At 32.0% G+C, this 18,186-nt stretch overlaps 1 protein-coding gene across 1 annotated transcript; it reads right to left on the bottom strand.

Annotated features, from left to right (window-relative positions):
- Positions 1 to 257: 257 nt before the first annotated feature.
- Positions 258 to 15,518, bottom strand: LOC143063689 (transmembrane protein 214-like). The gene is made up of 15 exons (XM_076236009.1): positions 15,321 to 15,518; positions 10,940 to 11,142; positions 9,749 to 9,905; positions 9,141 to 9,269; positions 8,507 to 8,589; positions 7,402 to 7,586; positions 5,479 to 5,617; positions 4,773 to 4,874; positions 4,272 to 4,363; positions 3,550 to 3,715; positions 3,206 to 3,323; positions 2,649 to 2,745; positions 2,044 to 2,212; positions 1,441 to 1,592; positions 258 to 565 (listed from the first exon to the last, which is right to left on the bottom strand). Exons 1-15 carry the CDS (start codon positions 15,445 to 15,447, stop codon positions 448 to 450), a joined length of 2,037 nt encoding a protein of 678 aa, XP_076092124.1. The 5' UTR covers positions 15,448 to 15,518; the 3' UTR covers positions 258 to 447.
- Between the last annotated feature and the right edge of the window lie 2,668 nt (positions 15,519 to 18,186).

The raw sequence follows: 18,186 nt of genomic DNA, 5'->3' as shown, positions 1-18,186 counted from the left end.
AACCAAGAAAATGCTTATTTGGGCCCTTTTTGGCCCCTTATTCCTAAAATGTTGGGACCAAAACTCCCAAAATCAATACCAACCTTCCTTTTATGGTCATAAACCTTGTGTTAAAATTTCATAGATTTCTATTCACTTTTACTAAAGTTAGAGTGCGAAAACTAAAAGTATTCGGACGCCGGACGACGACGACGACGACGACGCAGACGCCAACGTGATAGCAATATACGACGAAAATTTTTTCAAAATTTGCGGTCGTATAAAAATATTTTTTTAAAGATAGAACTTAATGTGTTGAAAAGATAAGTTTAAAGTGGGCAAGATCTAATACCTTCCTTTTTAGCATAGACAAACAATCCTAGATTTGACAATTTTAAAAATAAACTTATTTCCATGAAATAATGTGTCAATATATATATATATTAAAATCTGTTTTAAGTATTTAGATCATGTAGTTGTCTTTATCATCTGTCCACACCATTGTACAAATGTCATGGTAGTATTCTGTATGGCTGAGATTCCTGTTGAATACATCTGTTGTAAAGACTTAGCTGTAAAATTGTTTCTGAAAAAGATGGCAGTAAGAATTAACTTCATTGGGTTTTGGTTTTATTTAATAGTTTGTACGTAGCCACAATATTTTTTCCTCTATTGTGACATCATAGTCACATGATTTTGTTTCATCTATTTAACATGACCAACAAAAACAGTACTACTAGTAAAGGATTAACCTAACCTTCTAGAAGACCTGAGTATATATTTGGGTGGGTTTGTGTTGCTCAAGCTTTAGTTTTCTGTGAAGTGGTTTGTGGAGAATTTTTGTTTTGGCCACTGTGTTGTCTGTTTTTCTCTAATTCAAGGAAAATATAAATTCTTCCAGGACCACACATTCATTTTTTTTTTACAATTGTTGTGCAAAATAGAGAGATAAAGTTTGACAATTAAACACTATATCTGAAAATTTAACCAGTCCAGCAAGTAATTTTGAGAAAAATTGAAAGAAATTCAAGTCCTTTCCACATGCTCATCTCTGATTTAAGAATATACAATCTAACAGGGGTAAAGAATCTAAACAAATTCATACTTTTCCTCTGATTGATATTCTAATGTTGAAAACTTCACATGTCTATCCCCTGACCATTTGTATTTTTCTGTAACATGTCATGATTTTGCAAGTCATTGTTGTCGTTGGTTGTGGTTTGGCATATTTGTTTTTAGTTTCTTGATTTGTCATAAATCTTTTTTTTCTTCTTTGAATTGTTTCCCATACAGTATGCGTTATTCTCATTGTTGAAGTTAGTAAAGTGACATATAATTGCTTAAATCCCTTTCATATGGTCTCTGTTGAACAGTTGTCTCATTATCAATCACACCACATCTCCTTATTTTAAATTAATCATTTTGATTCTTCTTTAAAAAACCTCCAACATAAATACTTACAATATTAAATTTTGTTCCAACCACTTATAGGCGGTTAAAAATAATTTGGCCGCATGGCCATATATTAATAGGACATTGTCCCAGACCCAACTCCAGGCTATAGAAATATAATTTCCTAACTGGTTGAAAAACTCTGGTGATAGTGAGTATACCTACAAAATATTAAAAAAAAACAATAAAATATATTTTTTTAATAATAACACTTTAAATCATTCAATTTGTTGGTCTTTTATTATAAAATTTCTATTATAAACAATATGCTTCACTAACAATGTTTACTTTAAAATAATTATGTGGAAGACTTGTGTGAACATATAATCCTTAAAAGCTATTAAATGTCTTATTTTGGATTAGTGTTCATTCATTGTAAACACCTTACATAACCTTTCCAGCCATTTATTTTTATAAAGATTATAAAAATTTTATACGGAAGTCAACTGCTGGGCATATACACCCATTTTCATTAAAAGGTAGTTATGTGTCTGAGTTAGGGAGCTTATTGTTTCTTATACCTCAAAAACATTCAATACAATTTTTGGTTGCAAAAGTTGAATTTTCTGATATCTGGTTAGCAGTTTTGCATATATCCGGTTAAAAACCTACCCAATGCCATCCTGCAATTAACTTGACAAGTAGCCATTCTCTATAAGGTGCCGTCACATCCACAAGTTTGACCCACATGGTGGTAGTGACCTCTACCATTTTGTTGACTTGTGGTCTAACAACGGCTTCTACTTTGCCATAGTACAATGGTACGTTGACACTCAACCAGCTAAAGTATAATGTTAATATGATTAAATCATGTGAATGGAAGCTACATGAGTAAATTGTGTGCATGGTAATGCTTTGGAAAATAAACTGACAAGTCAAGTTATTGTAAATGGGTGATGATAAAAATTTTGTAAAGAATATAAAAGTTGAATTTTAGCTGCAAATAAAAGAATACTGGAAACTTAATTTGTATTTGGTCTGACTGAATAATTTTAATAAGAATGATGAATGTTTGTATAGAATAAATTAATTTTAAAATCCTCACTCCTTTGAAAGAAATCAATATTTATCTTTGAAAGTTGAGTTTTATGCAAAATTAAAACTTCTGTGTAGACAGAATAATCTAAGACCAAATTTATAGAAAGCATCTTCATGATCTTGTGCATCAGGTTTTCTTTTACATAAAAATATCATTTTAAAACTATGAAAACACTTACCCATAAACAATGCCATAATACGTAGTCAGCCTTCCCCAAACCTGTTCTACGAATCCAAGTACCCCATAGTTCTCCATAAATCTCATAGTCTTGGATTCTGTAAAACAAAATATCTTCATATAACGAGAACTATATTAACAATTCTAAGTGTAATCTGCCATCAAAATAATTATACAATAATCTTGATGATATCTGCCTTGCAATGTTTAAATTATCTTATTTCACTGAGTTCTGTGTCTCCCCTGTTATCGCTGCAGTCAGCATAGAATGTAAATAGTAAGTCCATTTTTTATTTTTTTTAATCACATTATTTTTCTTCTGAATTTGATATGAATTGTGCCAATGGCATTGTCAGTTTGTTTTATGAGTTTGAATATCCCTTTAGTATCTTTCTCCCCTCTTGTTCACATAAAGTGGCTTCTACAAAAATATTTAGGATTTTAGCAAGTTCCACTGGTATATTGATTATATGTTAGTATTTAAAGGGAGTTTTACCCCATATACGTCCAACTTATATACAATGACAATACCTTTCTTATATACAATGATATTAATACCTTTAACACTTGGACTTGAGAACAAGTCATATGCCACTATAGCTGAGACAACTCCACACAGAAGAAAGATCAACCAAAACCAGGGAAATCTTGTCTGTTCCATCTCAAGTAGCAGATCCTAAAATTGGAAAATAATACATGTTAAAAACCTGTTAGAAGCCTGTTGGTTTAGCAGTAGTAATGTTTATCAATCCTCTTTGACATTCAGTTTCCTACAAAGCCTAATTTGACAGTAGCGTTGACAAAATGTTTTCTGATTAGACATATCTGCTCTTTAGTCGGGTTGCTGCCTCTTTGAAACATTCACCATTTCCATTCTCAATTTTATAATGAATCTTTATTACCCTGCAAGCAGTAGAACATTGTCCATAGCCTTCCATGCTGTTCTTGCCTTGTGCAGCTAACTCATCATTGGTAATAGAGAACGACCTCAATGTCTGCTGAAGCAACTTTTTATCAAGCTTAGATCTCAATTTATTCCAATTCTGTAGTAAATGTTGTAACAATATGCTGAAAATAAAAATGAGTCTTTAAATAAGTTCATTTACAATCATTTCAAACTGGGAGACACATCAAACATATTAATACTGATCGTTGTTTCCATTGTTTTGAAGGTTTTTTATTCACAGGAACTTTCATATATATTTTTTTTCAAAATTTTTCTTCTACATGTATTCCTCTTGTCATCAATGGTCATGCTTGTCATTAATATTTATTCTTAAATAAAACTTTTACTTTGATTTTTTTTTACCACAGTTTCAAATTTATCATTTACTGAATCTTCTAAGTTAATAAGGTTTTGCGGTACGATCAAATTATGTTTTCATTCTACATAACTATAGTAGCACTCCCAAGTTCAACAAAGCCAAGAACCTATATTAAAAGTCATCTTCACGATAAACTTTAGAAGCTACAGGCCAGAGCAGAATTTGTGATAATTTAGTTAAATTGTATTGGCCTGAAGAGATAATTTTTACAGGGCCGATAGTATTTTTTACAAGCCTGGTCTGATGGGCCTGTGGTAGAGTGTGAAGACTGCTGAAATGGAATTTAGCTTAAAACCTACCTTGAAGGAAGTAATTTGTTAGTATACATCTGACACCACACACTGTAGCATTGTTTATCAGTCACCAGACAGTTGATCAGACAATTGAACAGCTGAAAATAGACAAGGGTATTATTTTAACTAAGTTATTGGCAAAATATGTATATATCTGTTGCTGCCTTTCTCTCTTTTATTCAGACAGAAAACAAAAAGTCTAGTAAATAATAATTGATTTCAACAGATCTTTTATCCTACAATCAGGCACTAAAAAACTAGTAGAAAATTTATTGATTATGATAGTAAAACAAAACATAATTAGTCGTGTTAGTTAATATTTGTTTGAGGGATAAAAAGAAAATACAATTTTAGAAAATATTTTTTGCTTCAATACAAAATAAAGATAACGTAAATGTTTAGGGAGCCTCACTTTTGTTCTGGTTTCTAAAGCTTATACAACTATGTTTGATATTTAAATGTATTTTTGTATATTGTTAAAACTTTTTCCAAATCAAAGAAAACTACCTCTGTTTTCATATCCTTGGAACATTTCTGTGTCAGTCTAGTTAAATAAGATGGGAAGACTGTTCTTGCTGCTGGAGGATTCTTTCCACCAAAGGCTACATTCTGCAAAATATGGACATGAAGTTACTGACTGTCAAGTTACAATTCTACAACATTAAATATTTTACAAACTGGAATGATTTGAAGTATACTATCTCGTTACTAGAAATTATAGCATCACATCCATTATATAATACAAAAGAAAATCATATCTGATGGCATCACATTGCCATTAATCTAAACGGCCCTGGAGAGAACACTCTGACAACTAAAACAATACTTGCTTTAAAAAGCTTGTTGTAATTGTAAATGCCTATAAAAAAAATGTTAAAACTGTTTAGAAACATTTCTATAATCCAACTATTTAACCAAGCATATCTCTTTGACACCTTCCCAAAAGCTGATATACCCTTACACAAATAGATCATGACTAAATCAAGGACATAACCTTTACTCAAATCATTTACATATATACAATCATATGACTGCTTTGTAAGTAATTGTTCAAGATCATTAATTTCTTATGTGAAATCAAGTTTTCTTCATCAATTAAATGGACACATTTTTTTAAAGAAAAATTACATTCAAACTAGATGCAATATGTCCCTGTAACAATTGAGATACAAGCAAGTCAATTTTATTTCAAGCTTATTACAGTAAGTCTAACCTTCATCTTAGGATAGAGAGCTACCAGTTTCTTCTTAAGCTCATTAGAGAAATGGTGGTCCTCAAAAACAGCATCCATCATATGAAAATACTCCCTCACTGAAACTTCACCATAAACTCTCTTCATATCTGTATGCCTCCTATAATTACATTGTAAACATCATATACATGAACTTCTAACTTACCAGCAGTAACCTAATTAATCAGATACAATTTCTGTTAAATGTATCTTCACAACAGTCACCTTTTGTAAATGTACCAGTTTTTTAATCATTTTTAACTATGAAATTTTAAAGTATTACTAGAACACACCCGCAAAATTGCGGGCATTTAGAGCTTGGTTGAAAGTATGTAAACTGTTGATGGGAGAATTTTTGTTAAAGATTTTGTCTCTGGAGAATCTCAGTAAAAGATTTCATGTCTGTAGAATTTCAGAAAAGGTATCAAAATTCTTAGGTACTTGGTAACAGTTTAAACCTCTCCTTTGTTTCCAAAATCCGTTATTTTTTTTCTCTGTTAAATTCCATTATTTTCGTGTTTCTCAGATTGTGTATACTATAAATATAGTGTTTTTGCTATTAAATATCAATTTCAAGTTTCTTCTCCTAGGCGATCACTGCTATATTATATAGATAGTCTCTATCAATGTGATAATTATTGTCCTGTCCCTGAGTACTCTTATGCAACTTATGTGCAAGTTTAAAACCGGAAGTCCTGTTTGACTTAAAAGCGAAATCATGGGCATTTTAAGCTTGGTTGAAAGTATGCTAACAATTTTAGGATGAATTTTTTTAAAAGATATTATGCCGCGGTCTGGAGAATGTAAGAAATGATATCAAAAGACATATAGGACAATATTTTTAAGCCCTCTCTTTTTTTTTCAAAGTCCTTTATCATTTTGTTTTCTGTTATATTCCATTATTTTTGCGTTTCTGTATACTATCAATATACGTATCTATATTATAAATATTAAAGTGTGTTTGATTTTCTATTTACTATCACACTGTCCGAGTACTTATGAAAATTATGTGCAAGTATAAACCGAGATATAATTGTAGTGGTTCTCACGATCTAAAAACCACGATATGGAGAACGCTCTGATTGGCTTATTTAATTTTCATTTTTGTTATCTCTCATAGGATTGGTTCTCTTTTTCTAAAACTGGAAATTATGTGGGACTTAAAAGTCGATTTGATGACGGGAACAATATTCAATATATTTTGTTTTTTTCCCGAAATAACCCAAATTGAATAGTCATAAGAATGGATGACAAATGCGACTATGCATGGTACCTATAGGACACAGAGGCATGATGATTAATTTATTGTGGGAGGAAGAGAAGCGACACACAAAATGAGGTTTTCTCGTTTAATAGTATAGATACAAGTCAAATTGATATAGACTGTGTTAAAAACACCAATTTACTAATTTAAAACACATAAATATGAAATCTGAAATAATTCTACTGAAAGCTAATACTGGTATTCTGCAATCTCTTTTCCTTCTAATTAATATCCCACTTAACATTTATACAGCATTAGCTAAGGCAATCTTTACTCTGGTCTTCTTCAACATACTAAATAAACTCATCATAGATACCAGGACTAAATTTAGTATATACGCCAGACGCGCATTTCGTCTACAAAAGACTCATCAGTGACTCTCGAATCCAAAAAAGTTAAAAAGGCCAAATAAATTACAAAGTTGAAGAGCATTGAGGATCAAAATTGCTAAAAGTTTAGCCAAATACAGCTAAGGTAATCTATGCCTGAGGTAGAAAAGCCTTAGTATTTCAAAAAATTCAAAAATTTGTAAACAGTAAATTTGTAAATATAACCATATCAATGACAATTCATGTCAGCACAAAAAGTCCTTTTGAACACTGTAATTAATGTTTTAAAGCATGTGACTATTAATTACTCACTTGAAAAGATTTTCCAGATATTCCACACAGAATGGAGCAAGTCCTTTAGAGCTGAGAGAAGGAAGCATTACTTTGAACCAGATCCTCAATCCACACTTGAAATCTCTGGCAGATTGGCTGAGGGCCCACAAGATAGACAAACACTTCTTTGGGTTGTTGGTGTTGGTGGAAACCAACTCTTCATACTGAAAATTATACAACATATGGTAAGAATAATCAATGTATACAATTCACTTAAGCTGAGTGTATATCAAAATAGGTTAATAAAGATATAATATGTGTATAAAAAAGTTGATACATGTATAATCTAATTTATTGCTATTTACGAAATTTTCCTTTGATCTTATACTGACTGATAATTTCCTTTCTCAGCACAGTGATATGAAATATTCTTGCTAAGGGAAGAAGTGCTGTTGTCATTAACAATATCTTCATAGGTAAAATAGCAATAAATAGTTTATCATTGGTCATCTCAACTTGATTGCTTTTCTCACTTTCGCTGTACCGGGTCAAGCGAGAAAATCAACCTCATTAAATTAACGATAATATATAAGTCGTGCATTTGATCTTACTATTTTTAACAGAAAATAGCAAACCTTGTTGACTGAATTAATATTTCCTTCATTTTGAAAAAGGCAATACAAGGACAAATTGTTGCCAAAAATTTATCATTATACAGGTTTCTTATGACAACCATGGACAACTGAAATAAACAGTAATGAATTATCATGCATGCTTCAAAAGAAACACTGCAAAGCCATGGTCTTGACAGGATGATAAAACTTTGTAAGCTTTGGAATGAATTCTAAGTAGTTTACATTGATTTGTTTCATCCCTTTCTTTTTATTTTCTCTAGTTAAAGTACATAAGAAATGTAAACCTCTTCAACAGTACTAATCTTTGCAATGACACCATTTGGCAATATTGGACTGGTCCCTCAATATTTGACATCACCAGGTTAAAAAAATACACTTTGCCAATTTGAACCAAAATCAAAATAGTACAGGGAACAATGCAGTATGATTTGACAACAAAATAAGAATACAATCTCTTCATTGCATAAATGAAAACAATAAAGGAAATCTGGTTTATAAAGGTATTTTACCTGTTGTAACTTTGATATTACCACACTTGGCTTCACTTGAACAAGAAGTTGTAAAAACACTCTGTATCCATAGGTAGAATGGACTGTGGAAAAAAAGAAAACATAATCAGGAATTTTTAATTTGTTGAAGCTATCATACATGCCATATTTATATCATCTTTAATCTTTAAAAGCATGCTTTGAAAAATTCCCAAAAGGATTGTGCATTCCCTATTCAACTACTGTAAATTTAAATGTTCAACAAAGTCTTAATTTCCTTTGGCTGGTTTACTATATTGAGCTTTAACATATCGACAAAATCAAGTACATGTATTTTTGAAAATAAATGAATTCATAGCAAATTTAAAAAATAAAAACCATCTATAATATACATCTGTATTAGGAGGATCTCAAGTGAAAGTATAGCCTATACTGTGAACTTCTAATGAAAATATTTCTACCACACTAAATTAAACTCTAGATATATCTTTTTTGTTTGTGATTCTTGTGTTGTTGGGTAGTTATCTAGATTTCCACCACACCTCATTTAATATTACACAAATTATAGACTACAAATACAGAATGTATTTCTGTACATGTTTGGACATCAGTGTATTATTTCAAGTTAAAGTTTAAAACAATGTTGATGATCTACCTTTAGATGATTCTAACATCATCTGTACACAGTGATAGAACATGTGTTCCTGGGTTTCAGCTGGTGCTTCACTAATGGTGCATCTGATCATCTCTTGGCAGTTACTGTTCAGTTTATTGGCTGGATATTCTACAACATTGGTTATACATATTAATTAGTAAGGCAATTGTTTCTTATTTTTATTTCAGGAAGCTGTTCAAGTACATGCAAGTCTCATATTTCACCCCTATACCACCCATATTTTTTTTTATATGTCTTCAAAATAATTTACTACACATAAAAATCCATCCATGGTTATATTACCACTGATATTTTTATATATTAATCTTACAGCACTTATGTAAAATAAGGCAGTGTAGTGTGATTGTCAATCAGACAATTGTCCAAAAGAAGCATATTAGAGCAATAACTAAACATTCATCAATTTAGTACATTGTATACAAAGAATTATTTATTGCCTTTAAAGAAAAATCTGATGCAGGTATACTTGCAGAAATTGTAGGTAACACCATTTCTGTTACCAGTTTAAACATAATATGCTCAATTACAATCTACTGTCATGTTCTAGCATTGTGAATTTTTTCTGCATTGAATTGATTTTACATTACCTTTTGGTTTTCCAGTAAATAAAGGGTCAGTTGTTTCTTGGACATCTTCAAGTTTCAAGTTAAGAAATGATGCTAGATCCTTCAGCCAAACATCAATGCTATCAGGAAACCTCGTCTGGGTCATCGTAAGTAAAGATGAAACTTCATCCTGGGTTATCTAAAATATATCAACAGTAAAATTCAAAAATTTGTTTTTAATCAAGTTCAAATGCATTACTTTTAGTTTTAATGATCATAAAATAAAAGAAGAATGTGCTAATGGGGCACAGATGGATTACCCCCCACCCCCTGATGTTTTGTTTAATGTGTTCACTTCATATGGATACAACAAAGGAGTAGGTCCAGTAAGACCCCTTTTTGACCCCAAAATATAGCAGTTTTACAAAGTTGTTAAAATGTATACTTTTAGTTATTTATTGGACATAAGAATGCTTCTGCTACATAAATATGGGCTGTTTTTGACAATACAATGTACATATATCGAGAACTGGCACCATTAAGTCATGCTAAATTACTGAAATCTTCACAATTCTAGCATTATGGTTAAATTTTAGACGGTTTCCGTGTAAAACGAAAGTGGCCGCATTCGTGTTCATCCAAAATATTTAAATGTAAGTTGTATTTGATGATAATACATAACATATTTAAAGGTTGATGATGAACACGGATGCGGCCACTTTCATTTTTTACAAAAACCATCTTAAAAGTGACATTTTTCAGCATATTTGTATTTGGTAGACTTTTCATATTTGTCATTTGAGCTTGAATCGGAGCGTTTTAAATGACTAAATTAGTTAACATCTTTCACATAAATTAATTGAATCAAATAAAAGAGACACTTAAGTGTTTAAAAAGTGGTCAACATCTTTCGTCAGATGAACCTGAAATTTGAGGCCAAAATCGGTCCTTACCGGACCTACTCCTTTAGCATATATACTTTAAAATTTTAAAAGTCAACAGGTTATATGAAACTACTGGATATTCTGTTATTAGGTGGTGAAAATGTCGTATGAATAGAAATATGGTAAAAACTTTATGCATTATATCTTATTAGATGTTGAAACTTGCAACCTTATACCTTATTGTTCATGTTGTTTACACACAGTAAACAGTACTATAGGTGGAAAGTGAAAAACATTTGTCTAACATGTCTAAAATGACATTAAAAAGAAAAAGTACAATTAAACTAACCGTTTTAATGGCTTCGTCTAAAGTAATGACTTTCTTCTTTTTGTCTTGGTCACTCTTCTTTTTCTTTGGTTGGTTAGGTTTCTTGTTATTAACATTCTTGTTAGTAGTATCCTTTGGTGAGGTTTTGGCATTATTAATTCCATTTGCTCTCAGTTCTTTCTCAATGAAAGCTTGGTACATGGTAGTCGACTCTTGAAGAGGAGCTAAATTAAAAATTTAAATACTAAAGAATTAGAAGTAGAAAGGGCTTTCGAAATCAACTTCGTTTCTGCACATGTTGAATTAAGGTTCCCAATGTATTATTTGCTTTTTGCCATATTAATAAAATCAAGCATGATAAGATGTCCTTTCAGCATTTACATCTATAAATGTGTAACAAAGAAATGTGAAATCAAATTTTCTTCTTCGCTAGGTTATGTTAGTGAGACAGGCCAATGAAATTTAATTAATATTTGCCTTTGTTTCTACATGCATGTATGTGAATAAACGGATATTATTTACAATTGTTGGCCAATCAACTCATAGCACGAGTAACAAAATTATAACTTGAAAGCCTGCATTTTTTTTCCATTTTAATGTACTACCAAGAAATCATAATTTTCCAAATGAATCTTGAAGATATAAATATGTTGAGTAAATTTTCTCTCCCATTTCTTTGATGTCATTTAAACAAGGCTTTTCTTCATCCATTTTATAAACCATTGTGTAAACTGTCATATAAAAATAAGAAATTGTGGTATGATTACCAATAAGACAACTATTCACACGAGAAAAATATGACACAGAAAGTAACAATTATAGGTCTCAGGGATCTCCATGAATGAAAATTGGATGATGGAGGAATTTTACAATGATGAAACCCAGTGTCTACACTGTACGGCATATAAACAATCGAAAGTATTTCATCCCTCCATGTTCATTTATGTTAGGAACGGTAAACAGGCTGATATATTGCTTATTCAAATGTTATTTATTTGAATTTTCAGAATAATCAATATTTTCATTGATTCATTGTCATTTGAAACAATTATAGTGTCAAGTCTGCATGGCTCCCACTTAATCGAAGCTTAAGGGTGAAAAATCAAGGGATCTTTATTTTCACTGTTAAATTCAGAAGTTATGATCCGGTACATGTATTGCCCATTTGCAGCTTTAACAATGAAACGATTCATACATGTTTTGAAGGTTGAAGAGATATGCAAACGAGTTATATACTATACAACATGCATCTTTACATTCTGAATGTAAACTGGAAAAACGGTTGTATCAAATTGATTGTAAACTACGAAATGAATTCAGAATAACGATATGAAATTTCTTCAGATTATCAAGTTTGATATTTATGTTTTTACTTTTTAACTTGTAAAGACAGTTTTGCTGTACTTGTGTTATTTGGCATGAAATTATGTTCTGTTTAAGTCTTATTTTATACTTGTTTAAACTAGAGGCTCTCAAGAGCCTGTGTCACTCACCTGTTACTGTATTTACTGATGTCGGCCATCTTGGTTGGTAGGCAGGGTCATTAGACACTTTTTTTAAAATAGATACCCTAGTAATGATTGTGGCCAAGTTTGGTTAAATTTGGCCCATAGTTTTAGAAAAGAAGATTTTTGTACAAGTTACAAAAATGACGAAAAGTTGTTCAATATTGATTAAAAAGGACAATTACTCCTTAAGGGGTTCTCTGACAATTTTGGTCACGTTGACTTATTTTTAGATCTTACTTTACTGCAATCTTTATTGCTGTTTACAGTTTATCTTTATCTGTAATAGTATTCAAGATACATAATATGTAATAACCAAAAACTGTAAAATTTCCTTAAAATTACCAATTTTAGGGCAGCAACCCAACAACGGGTTATAGGATTCATCTGAAAATTTGTGAGGGGATAGATCTTATTCTGATGGACATTTAAATCTTGAAAGATTTGCCCTAAATGTCTTAGTTTCAAAGATATAAAGCAAAAACTGCATTTTACCACTATGTTCTAATTTTAGTCATGTCGGCCATTTTATTTGGTAGGTGGGGTCATCGGACACATGTTTTAAACTATATACCACAATTGTGATTGTGGCCAAGTTAGTTTAAATTTGGCCCAGTAGTTTCAGAGAAGAAGATTTTTGTACAAGTTACAAAAAATGAAAATTGACTATAAAGGGCAATAACTCCTTAAGGGGTTGACTGACAATTTTAGTCATGTTGACTTATTTGTAGGTCTTATTTTGCTGAACATTATTGCTGTTTAAAGTTTATCTCTATCTATAATAGTATTCAAGATAATAACCAAAAACTGCAAAATTTCCTTCAAATGACCAATTCAGGGGCAGCAACCCAGCAACAGGATTTCCGATTGGTCTGAACATTTCAGGGCAGATAGATCTTGACCTGATCAACAAATTAACCCATGTCAGATTTGCTCTAAATGCTTTGCCAAAATATACATTTTACCCCTGTGTTCTATTTTTACCCATGGCAGCCATCTTGGTTTGATGGCCAGGTCATCGGACACATTTTTTAAACTAGATAACCCAAGGTTGATTGTGGCCAAGTTTGGTTAAATTTGGCCCAGTAGTTTCAGAGGAGAAGATTTTTGTAAAAGTTTACGGACGACAGACAACGGATGCCATGTGATGAGAAAAGCTCACTTGACCTTTCAGGTCAGGTGAGCTTAAATGGCAGATGCTGATCGGGTAAGTCAATACAAAAGCATGTGTTTGACTTGTTAAACCTTTTTTTTCTAACTGGTTTCTTGTCGTGAACGTGTAGCAAATATTTGCCACTGGACACTAAGAGACTAACAATCAATCAATTCTTTTGACATGTTAAACTGTTTTAAAAATTTATTTATCTAATCTAATTTGGCAATTGCATTTGCTAAAATGTAATTAAATAATGCAATAAATCAATTGTCTATCTTGATTAATTGTTCTCCTTTAAGGTTTGTTGATCTACCTGTTTAAGTGATTAGCGATCTTGATCGGAATACATCCCTCAGGCGTTAGAACGGTTATTAGGAGGACCCTTTTGATTATTATACAAAAGCCTAAGGCTAATGCAATGACAAGCAATTAATTATATAAATGCTAACAAAAAATGGTGGCAGCAAGAAATATCAAAACAAATTTTTGACAACGGCAGTGATCATTTGATGGTGGTGGAAGATATTTTAACTGTGGTGGTGCGCCATCATAAAACAAGTCATGGAGATCCCCAAGTCTCTGTACGGCCTTCAATAATGAGTAAATCAAAAACTGTATAGTGAACTACATGTGTAAATACGTCTATTCAAACAAGAAAACTTTTATCATCTTGACTCATATAATTATGTAGGTATCGACTGCATGTTTTTTTCTGAATACAGTGAAAACAAGTACAGATATATAAACATTATATTTGGGTTCACCATTTAGTTACTTTGAAGGTTTTTAAAAATAAAATTAATGAAACAAATTACTAATTAAAATAATAGGCCATACATTTAGTCCAAATAAGCATGACGTCTTGGAAGGCTATTTTAAATTTTTGCTTTGATGCCTTGCGTTGATGTAAGATGTCAAAGAAAAAAATTTAAACGCCTTTCTAGACGTCATAATTATTTGGACTAGCCATACATAATTTTATGTACATATATGAAAAATCCTTTCAAAATTCCAAATGTGAAGCAGCTTTCTCCTGAAAATTTGAATCATTTTACCTTAACAAAATGATAGCTAAAAAAGCCTGTCAACCTTACAAAATCTAATACATTGTCGAGCGGAATACACCTTATCGCTAATCCCGGCTGACCGGCCGCTTGAACTTTTGACGCACACAACAATCACTTTTCCATTGTGGCGTTAGATATTTTGCTTTATGGTGTCAAAATTTAACGGGAACCTGTGTGAATTCCAGTAATGCGGACAAATAGCGTTAAGGTGTATGTTAATTGACAAAATGATGTTATTGATTTAATACAAAACATATGCATGATATGCATGGATCTTTAAAACTGAATAAAAGCTAACTAAATTTTGTGATTTCTTAGTCATTGTTAGTCCAAATAATTATGAATTCTGGCAAGGCTATAGGAAGGCGTCGCAGAAAAAAATAAAATAGCCTTGCCAGTGGTCATAATTATTTGGACTAGTGATTTCTGTGAAGTCGTACATTTTATGTCGTTTTTCCATTGACATTGTGGCCTGTAGACGTAGTGTAGCTTTTACTCCAACGCATTACGAAAAAAATCTAATGAACCGAATAATGAAACAAACGAACTTGCCGGGAAACATCCTATTCCTTTCCTTCTTTCTTGATTTTGATGTACAAATTGGGATAACGCAGATATCGATGTGAAATTTTTCAATTTCAAATTCACGAGAACCGGCTTGTGCTAAAACTTACCATTTGCCTCAATTCTGGGCATGTTATCCACAAAGTTCTTCTTATCCTGTCTAGTTAGATGGGGAATTTGACTTTTAGTCTTTTTCCCTTTTCCCACAACTTCCCATGAAGCAGTTGTACTTGCCATACTGTATCAAATTCGTTTGTAAAGTGCTGCTGCGAAATTTCAAATGTGACGTGCAACAAAAATAATATGCGCTTCCGTTTTTCGGAACCTTTTTAGGTTTACCCAATCACTGCATACCATTCAGCGAAGCGTGAAAAAGTTTAGCTTTATAAAAAAGCTGACAAATATTGAATTCGTCAAAAATAATCAATCGAAAGCCTTAGATGTGTCCATGGTAATGATAGTCAAATATCTATTCCGTTAATTATCTTCGCAAAGTTTTTAGAATATAAAATATTGTCAAATGTATTTGATGGAACAATCTTTTTTTTTCTGACAAGGGACATAAAAGAGGGGCGAAATATACCATAGGGACATTCAGATTCATAGATCGAAATTGAACTGACAAGGACACATAGGCGGATCCAGGGGGGATATTTGTAAATATATGCAGTTGTTACCTAACGTTTTCTTACACCCCAGCACATATGAATTATTATATATTTTTTAAAACTTTACGATGACAATCCTATGAATTAATTATGATATATATTATTTAGTGATTATTATAACCAAATTCAGTCATCTGTATATAATTAAATGTTTCCTTGTGTTTTAAGGTGTATATCTATAATACTAAAATTACGAGGTCCAATTTGTCAGCCGTCATCACGTAAAAACGACGAATCAAAGAATTCAACTTTATATACAACTAATATAGTACAAAGGTGTAGATTAAAAATTACACCACTCCAGGCCCTTTTGTATTCCACGTAATTGATATCGCCAATAATTAGGAAGTTCCGGGTCGAGTCCGATATCGATACCAATAGTATAATCACCTGTTACCTATTACCTTATCTGTACGTTCCGCATCTGACAGGCGCACCACCAAACGGTGTATTCAGGATTAATATGCCATATAAACGGGTCATAATCACAGGGTTGACACTACTAAATTGTCAAATTGTTACCTATTGTAGTATTTTAATCCGTAAGACTTTCTAAGATAACAATACGAATACTAAAAATCTGGACTAAAAATAAGTTTCAATTTGTTAGCGGGCATGACGTAAAACAGCGAATCAAAGAATTCAACTTTATTTATAACTAATATAGGACAATGCTGTTGATTAAAAAATACTCCATTCCAGGACCTTTTGTTTTCCAAATATTTAATATTACCAATAATTGATAAGTTCCAGTTCGACGGGTTCAAACAGAAAGATTTGAAAGCAGAGAAAATTGTGTATCTTATAATCGGCATGACTTTATCAGATGACAGTACTAATACTAAGAGAAGTTAATTCAGTCACGGACCTGCGATATTACGGGTGTGTTCTAGTAGTTGCTAAAACTATACCCTTTGGGTAGTGCTCCACAATTAATGGAGGAATATACAAGAAACTGAACTGAACTGCTCATTAACTAATGAACATTTAATGAAGGGTTCGTCATTAACCTATCATTAAATATTGGTTTTCCCCTAAATATTTCCCTAAATTTCCTAAGTTGTAAACATCCGTCGTCTGCAAAGTTATCATCAACAAGTTTATGTAAATGCCTGATGGTGCTTCTAAAACGCACATATTAAAATAGATCTATAAAATTAAATTAACTGAAACTAACCTTGATCACGGAACTGGTACAGCAAAACAAATAATAAACGAAATTTAAATCAATTGAGATCAACTGAAATAACACGGAACTGATACAGCAAATCGTTTCATTATCAAATAACAAATTTAAGTCACTATAATGACGGTACCAGTTCCGTGGCAGTTGAAAAGAAGCGTTTGGAATGGAAGCACATTACCGAAAAGGTAACGCTCTTTAGGTGTGTGTCGCAACAGAAATTAAAACAAAATGGCCCGACTTGCATCCAGTGACAAAAAAGGCATTTACGGAAAAGGCCCGTGACCACTAGAAAACTGGCGGTGGTCCACCATAAAAATCTCTGACGAAACACAACTTGAAGAGAAAATAGTGGCCACCTACAAGGATTGCTCTATTTGCGGAACCGTAGGCTGAATAGCTCATAGGTCCTTATGTTATCATTTGACTATTTACGGACCATAAAGCTACGGATTTCAAAACATTCAGAACTGCTTCTCAAAAATTTATTGTTTATAATCCATGCAAACTAAAGCTTGTTAATGTATAGTTCGTTTAGTTATGGTCCGCAAATAGTAAAAAAAATAACATAAGGACCTATGGGCTACGGTTCCGCAGCAGCTAGGATTGCCGAGTTTGGGGATGGAACTCTGACCGAGGAGTTGAGTCACCAAAATGAATTGATGCAATATTGACAAGGATTCCAGTCTTGCTACAACGGGATGTGCTAAAATGAAAAACAAATTAGAAACGCAATGAACGAAACGAAACGAAATAACAATCATTTTATATGATGTAAAAAGGACAACATTTGTCCTGATTAGGGACAAACACATGTATAAAGAATGTGATAGGGTTTGAAATATGTTTGCATAATTTTCCGATTTGTAAATATTTACACATGAAGCGCAGGATCTGCTAACCCTTCTCAGAACATAAGATCAAGCATGATTATTTTATAGTAGGATTCGTGTTGCTCAGTCTTAAATTTTGTATTGTTTTGTGAACTTATTTGTTTTTTCAACGTGTTTTTTTTTTTTTTTTTTTTTTTTATTGCCATGGCACTGCATGAAAGTTTCTCTTCCACTTGTCAGTTTTGAAGAGTTCTCTGCCACTTTTTTACCAATTGGTGGTATACATACTCGC

The sequence above is a fragment of the Mytilus galloprovincialis genome, chromosome 1 (genome assembly GCF_965363235.1).
Source record: "Mytilus galloprovincialis chromosome 1, xbMytGall1.hap1.1, whole genome shotgun sequence".
NCBI lineage: Eukaryota > Metazoa > Mollusca > Bivalvia > Mytilida > Mytilidae > Mytilus > Mytilus galloprovincialis.
The sequence above is the reverse complement of the archived record's forward strand: the minus strand, read 5'-3'. Positions and strand labels throughout refer to the sequence as shown.